The sequence below is a fragment of the Urocampus carinirostris genome, chromosome 8 (assembly GCF_059441175.1).
Source record: "Urocampus carinirostris isolate Australia breed hairy pipefish chromosome 8, RoL_Ucar_1.0, whole genome shotgun sequence".
Taxonomy (NCBI): domain Eukaryota; kingdom Metazoa; phylum Chordata; class Actinopteri; order Syngnathiformes; family Syngnathidae; genus Urocampus; species Urocampus carinirostris.
In genome coordinates, this window is record NC_142356.1 from 27,994,628 (window position 1) to 28,006,003 (window position 11,376).

General features: G+C 37.1%; 1 protein-coding gene across 4 annotated transcripts; it reads right to left on the minus strand.

The window, feature by feature from the left end:
- Positions 1 to 330: 330 nt before the first annotated feature.
- LOC148361501 (protein CutA homolog) lies at positions 331 to 8,505 on the minus strand. Of its 4 annotated transcripts, none has more exons than XM_088342199.1 (7): positions 8,348 to 8,446; positions 6,335 to 6,400; positions 5,911 to 6,059; positions 3,571 to 3,630; positions 964 to 1,009; positions 835 to 884; positions 331 to 765 (listed from the first exon to the last, which is right to left on the minus strand). In XM_088342199.1, the coding sequence occupies exons 2-7, from the start codon at positions 6,395 to 6,397 to the stop codon at positions 666 to 668; spliced, it is 468 nt and encodes a 155-aa protein (XP_088198325.1). In that variant the 5' UTR covers positions 6,398 to 6,400; positions 8,348 to 8,446; the 3' UTR covers positions 331 to 665. The 4 variants fall into 4 exon arrangements, with proteins under 4 accessions (XP_088198325.1, XP_088198322.1, XP_088198323.1 ...); XM_088342196.1 differs by lacking the exon at positions 8,348 to 8,446 and adding an exon at positions 7,121 to 8,133; XM_088342197.1 differs by lacking the exon at positions 6,335 to 6,400 and having other exon boundaries at positions 8,348 to 8,505.
- Between the last annotated feature and the right edge of the window lie 2,871 nt (positions 8,506 to 11,376).

Sequence of the window (11,376 nt, forward strand, 5' to 3'; positions counted from 1 at the left end):
TTTGATATGTTTAAACTGGTAATAACATAGTAACAATATAGTAATAACATATGTTATTTTGGAAATATATATGGTAATTGTAGCTCTATTTAGCTAATAATTACAAAAGCATCATAATAATGTAGTAACAACATAGTAATAACATATGTATATCAAACTGGTAGCTCTTCATGTTAACCAGTGACAAAAAGGAGTTCTCGGCTTTAAAAAGGTTGGCGACCCCTGCTCTATCAATGTGCCCTGCATGTATGTGGATCTCTGTGACAAAACACATGTTGTATTTATACACATATAAAGATTTCAAGGAAGAAAAAAAAATTACAAAACGTGTATGGATATTAAATAACAATTTATTATTTTTTCATTGTGAATTGAAACAATATAACAAAAAGGCATAAAATTTGCTATCCTAATTTTAAGCTCCTGGTCGTCAGATGAAAAATATTTTATTTTTGCTTGGTAGCATTTTCTTTGAATAAAAAATCTAAACTTAAAACAGGTTCATCAAATTCTAATACTGTTTTCTAACATATCCTCAGGGGATGATCACTGGCTTAGTGAACTTAATTGACACCAAGGACCTATATCAAACTTTGGGGCGAAATGGACGGAAGCCATTTCATTCTTTATTAGCATAATCATAACCCGTTTGGAATAACACGCCATCACTGGGGAACCACATCGGAGATCCACTTGAGGTAGGGCGGGTTGCCCTGATCGATGGGCAGGCTGATGACTTCAGCTACTTCGTAAGGATGGTTCTTACTAGAAATGGTATCCAACAACATAAACAGTCACGCAACCCGGAGTTTGATATATTGAGTGAGATCTTACCGGACGAAATCAGCGAGAGCCGCGACCTTGGAGCTTCTGGTCTTAATCATCTAAAAGTCGATGAAGGCGTACGTCAAATGTTTGTAGTGCATTTTTATTGGGAAATTTACCTCTTTGAAAATGACCTACCAAAAGAACCTCACTGTCTTCCTGGATGGCCCCCTGCCATTCATACCTGGAAATGATTAAAACCTAATGAAGCGTATGACAAAGATCATCATACTTATTAACAATACATTTGTTATTTAAATATGCAGTGGCCCTTTACAAGACAAGACAACCGTAATTTCTGGAATATAAGCCGCACCTTACTAAAAACCGCACCAAAATAATTTTTAAAGGGAAAACATGTTTAGTACATGTGATACATAAGCCACACCTGACTAGAAGCTGCATGTGCCCATGAGCACAGTGGAAAGAATTGAATTGTGAGACATTCGGATTTTTTTTTTTTGTGTTTTTCCTTGCCCTCATGTTGGTTCCAGATCAGGGGATGATGTAATAATAGTCTGAAAAATTGCCTGTGCAGCCCTTTGAGAGTCTCTGTGACACATTTAATAAAAATTACCTGACTTGACTTAACTTGAAAGACGTCGGCTAACTGTTCTCTGTGCGTTCACCCAGCCTTCAAGAATGTGTCCCATTTCCGGCTACCCGCTTTTTAGAACTAGATATGTCTTTATTGTTATTGATATCAACGTTGTAAAACATTGTAAGCAACGAGATTAAACATGGCACTCCAGTGTAAAACATGTAGTATAAAGACTTTGAAGAAAAAAAAAGGTTAAAGACTATCAGGATAAAAAGGCAAAAAGTAATTACGACGTAATTTTCACATTGCTCCAGTTCTTCCCACTGTCATTTCCAACATTTCAACATCAACTCATCAATGCGAAGTTTGCGTTTTCCATTATGAGGGTGAGTTAATGCAATATGTAATTCATGTACAAAGCACGTAACCATATGTTAAACTTCTATGTTGTGTATAAGCCGTTATTAATTGCAGCTTAACCTCAGCACAACCTGTGGCACTCTTTTTCTGCTCTGGTGGCCGATAGAAATATGCATACCTTAACCGCATCTGTGCATAAGATGCAAGGTTGAAATTGCGTAATAAAAGTTCCAGCTTATAGTCCGGATATTTCGGCAATTCATTCCCAGATCGAGTCCATATCTAGAGTTACTTGTATCTCAAACAAAATCTTCTCCATAAGAAGTAACTGAAAACCAATTAATGTTTTCCCGCCATCTAAAATCATCCAAATTAAGCCTAAATGGGATTTTTATAAAAACACAACACAATTGTGCGGGGCCAGATCTGTAAGGCGAGAAATGCACATGCTAACCTGATCACCGATGCTGGCGGTGAATGGCCTCGAGCACTTGGCCCTCTAGTGGTAGCATCTGGTAATTCTCATAACTTTTCTCTTGTATCAGGGCAAGATTTTTGCTCAAAAGACATGTCCCATCTCAAAATACTCATATAATAGTAGTTCGTATGAAGAAGGGACACTGCATGCACCTTAATATTCTTTGCACATAACTGAGCCAATTGACCATGTTTTGTATGACGCTGGTCAGATGATGAACTACTACTAGGGCAGCAACTAAAACGTTTATTTTAATAATTATTTAATCTGCCTTTTTTTCCATCAATTAATGAATGGGGTGAAAAAACAAATTATGGTTTTCCTCTTCTTTGATCAAATCTTGAAATTTTGTGGAAAAATAAGAAAATAGTGAACATAACCGAATATTCTACAATACTAAAAAATTTCAAAAAAATCAGCGCTTGTGACAAATAAATTACATACATATGTATATATTCCCCCTGCAAAAAATAAATAAATAAATATATATACATATATATATACATATATATATATATATATATATATATAGTCATTAATAAGCTAATAGGTAGCATAAATAGCTAGCATAAAGCGAGCGACCAGAGACTAACGTTAGGTTTCCTCAATTAATCACTCAGACTTTGCCAAAAAACTAAAACTTGATGCTAAATCTTACCACCATTATGTGAGTTTTTTTTTTTAATGAAGCACATTTGAACACTGCTTAAGATGATTGAACTGAATTTAAAAGTATCTGTAACACACACAGGAGCGCACAATCGTCCATCAGCTAAAAAGCAAACGCTAACATCAGCTAGCTAACCATAGATGAAGCATACATTTCCGCACTCAAAAACACAAAGAAAAAAATAAATACAAATAATGTAGTGGCTTAACCTGAGTTCCTGTTATTATCGTCGGTGAATCCATTTTGGTTTTAATGGCTGCCTCACCATAGGGATGATCCGGTGACGTATCACTTTTTGCAAAGCTTGCAAGTGATTTGTGAAGTGTGGAGTGCTCCCACACTTTTGCGGACCTTGATTGGGCCATTTTCTCATGTACGCCATGTTTGTTAAATTTAACAAAGCCTTTGAAAAATAACCCCTTAGTACGCACTCCACCTCGCCCTGTTATGCTTGCGCGCTAGGCATATATCACGAGACTCAACGAATCAATGAACTAATTATATAATAATTGTAATCAGCGATTTTAATCAATTTTATCAATTCGTTTTTGCAGCTCTAATTACCACCATTCTGTCTGACATTAATGATGAATCAATGTACTTGCCTTTGCTATCCCGCAGGTTTATTTGTCTGACACAATGGCTCAGGTGGTCACAAATTGTGCTAGTGAATGAGTATGTGTGTGTTGCACTTACACAGATGTGATGGCGGGCACAATATTGACGCAGGCAGCCAGCTTCTGCTGCACGATGCCTCTTGCAAGACAATCACAAAACATGGAAAAAACGTTAGCTATTGCTTTTTCACTCATCATGTTATGACATATACTATCAGATATATCATATTTCCTGTTTAATTGTGGATTATTCCAATTGTTTAGGGACACAGACATTTTGCAATTTTATGTGCAAGTAATATGTTTTGTAAATATTTGATACTTGATAACAATTAACAGGGAAATGCACATTTTTAGTCCAAACTGTAGTGTACACGATCTAAAACAGGGGTCTAAAATGCGATGCCCCCTAATCGGTAACAATAAGTAGCTATTATTAAAAAAGGTTGGAGACCCCTGATCTAGAACATACAATATTAAAAGTGTATTTTTAAATTGTGAGGTCATGGCATAATGTATTAGAATTCAGTTAATATATTTTCCCCAAAATTGAATGTTAAAATTTAAAAAGGAAATTAAAAAAAAAAAAACAGATTTGAAATTGTTACCCCAATCCTATGCATATGAAATATTTAAAAATTTAAATCAAATATTATAAGAAAAAAAGGTAATACAAATATCAAATTGGCAATACAAATATCAAAGCTAATACAAATATCAAATTGGGGGTCCTGGAGCCCATCCCAGCTGTCTTCCGGCAGTGGGCAGGGGACACCCTGAACTGGTTGCCAGCCAGTTCAGGGCACACAGGGACACAGACAACTCACTCGCTCATTCACACCTAGGGACAAGTCCGACCGGCCAATTAACCTTAATTCATGTTTTTGGAGTGTGGGAGCAAATCGGAGAGCACGGAGGAAACAAGCACGGGGAGAACATGCAAATTCCACAGAGAAAGGTTTGATCCCATGACCTCAGAACTGTGCCAAACACGCGCTAACCACTGCGCCGCCGCCCCCAATCCAAACTTATCTTTGTAAATAAAAACTTAATATTCATAACCATATTCGAAAAAATCATGAAGAAAAAAAACTTTACTTTTATTGATTTTTTTTTTTTTACTAAGACTACCAATATCATTTAAACTAACTGTAATCAACTGTGTAAAATATAAGCAAAAATAATATTTAGAATTTTTGGGCCGTTTGTTAGTCGTTATTTGGTTAATTTGGTCGATTTTTGTTTTTAGATTTGTTTTTAATCAGGTTTCTGTTGTGTTTTTGTTTGGGTGTTTTTCCGAATCATTTTTAATTTGATTTTTGTTGATTTTCATAGTTATCTGTACATTTTGACTACTTTTCAGTACGTTTACATACTTTTCAGCACTTTTTTAGGCTCTCAGTACTTTTTCATCCTATTTTGTTCTGTTCCAGTACTTTTTCACAGGCTTGTTTACTTTTTCTATTTCAGGACTTTTCCATTTATTTTTCATACTTTTCAGTACATTTTTCAAAATTTTACATTTTAGGTTTTTTTTGTACTCACATGTTTTGGTCATTTTCTGTTATTTTATTTTTTGCTCGATGTCTATTTTAAGGTCTATTTTTTCAATAATTTTTCAGTCATTTTTGGGGTTGTTTTTTTACCAGCAAAGAGTAAACAAGAGAAGCCATGTTCAGAACAGTTCATGTTTAGAAAGTTAAAAGTTAAATAAATGTCAATACAAAGAACTGAATTGAATAAAAAAAAACTAGTCAGAAACTGTATATAGTATTATTAGTATTTTATTCATTTATTCCTGACTGATTGATTTCCTATATGATTTTTTTTTCATGTTATTTTTTTTGTTAAAAAAAGGAAAAACATTAGAGAACATTGGAATGTTTTTATCAAAACTTTTCTCGTGAAAAACCCGATGTGGCCCAACCGGTAGGATTGGACCGAAGCAGCATTTCTACGTCGTGCGTACTTCCGCGCCCAAGTGTGCGTTTCGGCACCGGAGTTCCTTCTTCGGCTAAAGTACGCGTTCCGCCGAAATGCAGCGCCGAGGTGCAGCTTCGGGTTTACTTTGGGCTTGGTCCTTCAAAGCAAGTGTGGACTTCAGCTCCTAAGTATGCGTGGCCTCTAAGTGCTGCACACTTCAGCTCCAGATTACGTGTGGCGCTGAGGTGCAGCGCAGAAGTGTATCAATGGAGTAAAAGTACAGTTACTTAAGAATAATATCACACAACTAGAAGTATAAAGTAGTATTCCAAATAATAACTTGAGCAAAGGGAAGATCATACTGTGCAGATCCCACACTACAAATTCGGGCTGGGTTCGGGTCCAGTCCCAAGATCTTACCTCTACCGGGACTATTACCAGCGGCCCATCAGTAAATTGAGTTTGAGAAGCCTGCTAAACCCTAAGCCCAACCAACCTTGCTAAGTCTTTGGCCACCGTGTCATTGGGACAGGTGACGAAAGCAGCGGAGTGCGCACCAGACGTGTACGTCTCGGCGGCCATGGAGAAAGCTCTCGGTCCCACGATCTTCAGGAACTGGAACATAAACGTGCTCAGCAGCAATGTCTGGACAAGAAAAGGTGGAAATAGGTCACATGATCAATGTTTCATGAAACGTACAGTAAGAAATAAAATAGGGTCGGGGGGGATAAGATTTCTACATAAATTTTAACCAGAAACACAAATAGAATAGAATAGAATAGAATATACCTTTATTGTCATTGTTACAAAATGGGTTAACATATTGTGACAACGAAATTGGGCAAATACATGCACAAATCACACAAAGGTTAAAAATAATTAATAATAATAATAATAAATCTTTCATAGTTGGTACTAACCAGAAGCCAACCTCTGCAAGAGCCACCTTTTAGCGCCTCAACGTTAGGAAGCCCAATACGCATTCCCTAAACATGCCCCGGTTGGGGAAAGGAGATAAGCACGTTTATTACCATTATACATACATTTTAAATAAATACACCTCCAGAGAGCCCGTTGAGGAAAGGCGGGCTGCCTTGCTCGATGAACAGAATTCTTTCATATTTTTTTTACTTTTGAAGGACTTTCAAAGTCAATTTTCTAATTTCTCCAGAACCATCAAAAGAAAAAAATCTGCCGTGAATCATGAATTTGTGATTTACATATGTGTTGACTAGTTCTTGCGTGTGCTTTCCATAAGACATAGTTTTTTTAAGATCAAGTAAATCACGAATATATTTGTTTTTGAGACAAATCCCTCTCCATATGAGTGTTAGGTAAAAACAACTTAGCTTACATTTTCAGTTACAGGAAGTTTTTTCCATGACAATTTACCACAGGGAAACGCTGCCTTATTTATTTGCATGGCCCGTAATAAATGGCCATAATTGATCCATAATATTTGCACTAAGACATTTCATAGTGCCCTGTTCCGATGTAGCATGCACCTGTCCTCCTGTCCGGGATCTGTCCAATTGCGGCAAATCTGTGAGTGGCGGTGTGAAGCGCAATATGATTTGCCCCAACTGATGCCAGAGTGACTAATCGGGAACAGGGGATTTGCCGAAGGGCTGGCTAATGTCAAGGTCGAGGGCTGGCTTGATGAGAAAAATATTTTTAACAAATTTCTACCACTTGCATTATCTAACCTTACTTGTGCCTTCATGCTATAGCCAGCTCTTTGGCCCCACTTAGCACAACATTTTGAGCAGATGAGGTGAGTTGGTTTGGCACACCACCACTCTTCTTTTCTGTACGCGAATGATGTGAGTCAGGTATGGTGGAGGACAGAAAGGTGCTAGGTGGCTCAGAGCCAAAAAAGCCAGGAAAAGAAAAATAAATGTGTTAAAAGAAGAACTGTTATCATTCATTTCACTCATCTTGCACTTTTTGCCTGTCATCTTTGTGTCCCTGGTTGCGTATTATGCTACACGTTTGAAGAATTTAGCAGTTAACAGCCTTTACCGAGTAGCTTAAAAAAGCTCACAGTGATGGGAATTCAGTCTCCTTTGAAAAGCGGCTCTTTCAGCTTGGCTCACTAAAAAGAGACGGCTCTTTCGGCTCCCAAAAGCCTCTTCAGATTTTTTTTGTTGTTTTTATTCATATATTACAATTATTAAATAACATGCAAAAAAAATAATAATACTTTGGGGGGGGGAAATAAAGCTAAAAAGAAAAAAGGCAAGAATAAAAAGGAAATATATAAGAAGAAAAACAAAATAAAGGCAAAATGAGAGAGAAAAGAAGAACAATTATTAAGGAAGAAAAAATAAGCAAAAGGCTAGAATAATCATTAGAGTATAAGGAAAATTAGAAAAAGGAAGGAAAACCTGGAATAAATAAGAAAAAGAGGAATAAGAGGCCTACTTAAAATGTGTGTAGTGATGCTACATCATAAGTTATAAGAGTTTAGTGTAAAGCCTAATGTTGGGAAGGTAAATGCAATTTCGATTTCAAATTACTGACACTCTACATAGGTTAATATGTTTTCATCTAGATCAGAATCTTTACATAATTTCCTTTGACTTAAAATGGTTAAGTGTTGGGGAAACATCTACCTGAATTTATTCCCAATAAAAATGCATCATAAGAGATCGCCGCTGTTCCATTCATTCAAATTCCTCCTCTAAATCGAAGTGGGTAGACCTTTGATATAAAACTCACGGGCTGAAAAGGGGGCAAAATGCTATTTACTATTTTTTTCGGGGTTCACACAACTCCATTTTTACCACGCCTCGGTTTAAGAAATGCAAGACGACAGGTCTATTATACAGATTTCACAAAGTGTAAATTTGACTATTTTAATGCAAAAATCTCATATTAATGAAAAATATCACAGTAGATGATTATTTGTCTTAATATCAGGATCAACTTACCTTGTGAGACAACGGCAAAATCGAGTGCGTCTTGCCGTAAAGCGTGATAACTGTCGTCAACTGTCGGTCACAAATATTACCTCCACAAATAAAAAACAATACTTTTGAGAAAAAGACATTCGGATTTGATTTTTTTAGTAATAATTCCTGAGAATCATTGTCCGATATTTATACAAAAAAATGCATCAAATAAACCAATGACAAACGGCGAACTGCAACATTTATATGGCCTATAGCCAGGGTTACTTTAACTTGATTACTTTCAATTACTTTTGGATTACTCCAATGCCAAGTATGCTAATAAAAGACAAAATAAACTAAATATGAATATAATTATGACTCACAACACGTGGTAAGCTTTCTCTCCTGGCTTTGATCTCTGTGATCTCCGGCAAAACTAACATAAAATGCGACAGAAAAGAAATGAAAATAAATCCAAATAGCTTGCCAACATAATTTTTGCCGTTCCATGTATTCCGTTACTCCCCAAGCATGCACAAAATTTAGTAATTTTATTCATATTTAGTTTATTTTGTCTTTTATTAGCATATTTGGTATTGGAGTAATCCAAAAGTAATTGAAAGTAATCGAGTTAAAGTAACCCTACCCAACCCTGCCTATAGCTGTACCTGCCCAAGACACAGCAACGGAAATTGTGCCCCTAAGGGAACCACAAACAAACAAAAATATATTGAAGCAACTCTATTGTTATGAAAATGTGTGTTGTCATTTTTTCACTTATATTTAGTTTATTTACTGTACTGCTATATTACAAATATAATCCTAATATACATTTTTTTATGTTATTGTTTTGTGTAAAAAAACTTTGAGACTCTTTGTCAACAGTGAAATCCTTTATTACTGTAGATTTATTTTAGAATGATTTTTTAGTCAAATATTTGTTGTATATATGTAGTATGTTTGTAGTATTACTCTAGTTTTGTGGTATTTTGTAGTATTTTTGCAGTATAATTTGGAGTATTTTCATTGCAGTAATTTAGTATTGTTTAGGTAGTTTTTTTGTTGTATTTTGTTGTATTTTCATAGAATACATTTTGTAGTATAACTAGTAATTTTGCGCCCGATGATTGCTGGGATGGGCTCCAGCACCTCTGTGACCCTACTGAGGATAAGCGGTGCAGCTAATGAGATGAGATGAGAACTAGTACTTTTGTAGTTTTACTGTACACTAGTTGAATATTTGTAATATTGCTGTCGTAATATTTCAACGAAAGTATTTTTGTCGTATATTTGTCACAATATTTATGTAGTAGTATTTTCGCAGTATAACATTACTGTAGTGGTATTTGTTCTATTATTTCTGTTTTAGGTGTATCGACATTTCGTTCTAACAAAGAATGACAATACAAAGGAAATTATTATTATTATTATTATTAATATTTATGTGAAAGTGTGGCCGCTTCTCAAGGTTTTTTCATTCTCTTCATGTCATGAGCCCTTTCTCTACCGGTATCCAGCACCAATTGTCTCCCTGCTCCGTCACTGCACCCTGATCTATTCCACCTGTCTGTTCTTGTCTACCACCAGCTGTTTTAAATTCCCTGCCAATCAAGCTCTGTATTTATAGCCCTGGCTTACAGCCTACCTTTGTCAGATTCTCTGCAAAGCCTACACCCGGAACCTGTTTGTCGGCACTTCTGACTCTGAATCTATTTGACCCTTCTGCCTTCTCTTCTGCCACGGTCGTCCAGACTCGTGGTGAGTGAGCCCGGACCCATCTCCCCTTACTACCCTCAACGCCAATCAGACACTAGGAAACACTAACACACACACACACACACACACAAACACACACAAACACACACACACACACACACACAACACGAACATTATCTCCCATTTCCCCGATCCCTAAGTAAACTTTTTTAACGTGAGGCAATGGTGGTCCTCGTCTGTTTGATCCGTGACACTTCATCCTGAGGTTTTTGAGTTTTTCCTTGCCCTCCTGTAATTTCTAGATCAGGGGAATATGTATTAATAGTCTGTAGTTTGCAATAGTCTATGGTCTTTGCAGCCCTTTGAGCCTCCTTGTGATTAAGGGCATCACAAATAAACATGACTGAATTTTTACTGGACCTTTTCTTGTGGAAAGGCCGTTATGGCCCAACCTCACCCAGTGGCTCTCCAGTAAATTGAGTATGAGATCTGTGATTTAAAATAGAAACAATGGGAAATTATTCTCTATGAAATGACAATGAGGACACATCGTCTTGAATTGTTCATAATACACGCGGTGAGGAAATATGACCACTAGATGTCAGAATTTCGGGACTGGTCTGTGGTGGTTCAGTTGGACACTCATAAACTTCTTTAACACAAACACAGGCTAACACTTACGATCTTGCACGCGTGCGTACACGCTTGTGCACGTAGTCACACACTCGCACACTGATTTATGGAACGTGTGCAGCCACTCTCTTTGATAACATTCACACCACTCCTCTCATCGCTCGCATCTTGAATTAAAGACTGTGTGCGTGTGTGCAAGTCATACAAGAACACACGCACGCAAAAGATTTACTTCAGTTACCCCGGTGCTGCTGCGATGGCAGTGGAGAAAGGTGGCAGAGGAGGGAGGAGGAGATTGTTCCCATGGAAACTGTACAGTCAGCACATCTGTACGTCCTCTCACCGCCACAGCTGGACGTGACACACACAAGATGCACAATCTGCCACGTTGCCATGGTCACCACGAGGCGCTCGAACGATTGTGCGCAAACATCGTCTTTTTTTGTGTTGTATGATCCGATTTAAAGCTCCCACCCTCCTCAATTTCTGCCCGTCCATTAGAATTGTACCATGCTGCTTACCGTCAATGCTAAACTCTGAAGAGCCGGATGACGCTTTACAAGGGCAAAATACTGGGTTAAAATACAAGGATCAGCGCCTATCTGTTTATCAGAGTCCTTAGGGGTTCAGATGATGAAGGTGCTGTATCTCAGTCAGATCAAGAGGGGGTTTACCTCATGTGCAGTCCCTTCTCAAGGTTTCTTAATTTTCCTTGTGTT

Coding starts and splice junctions, on each gene's coding strand:
- LOC148361501 (XM_088342199.1), bottom strand. CDS start 6,397: ATGCGTATTGGGCTTCCTAACGTTGAGGCGCTAAAAGGTGGCTCTTGC. Junction 1,010..3,570: donor GTGCCCGCCATCACATCTGT/GTAAGTGCAACA, acceptor AATCATTTCCAG/GTATGAATGGCAGGGGGCCA. Junction 885..963: donor AAGACAGTGAGGTTCTTTTG/GTAGGTCATTTT, acceptor ATCGACTTTTAG/ATGATTAAGACCAGAAGCTC.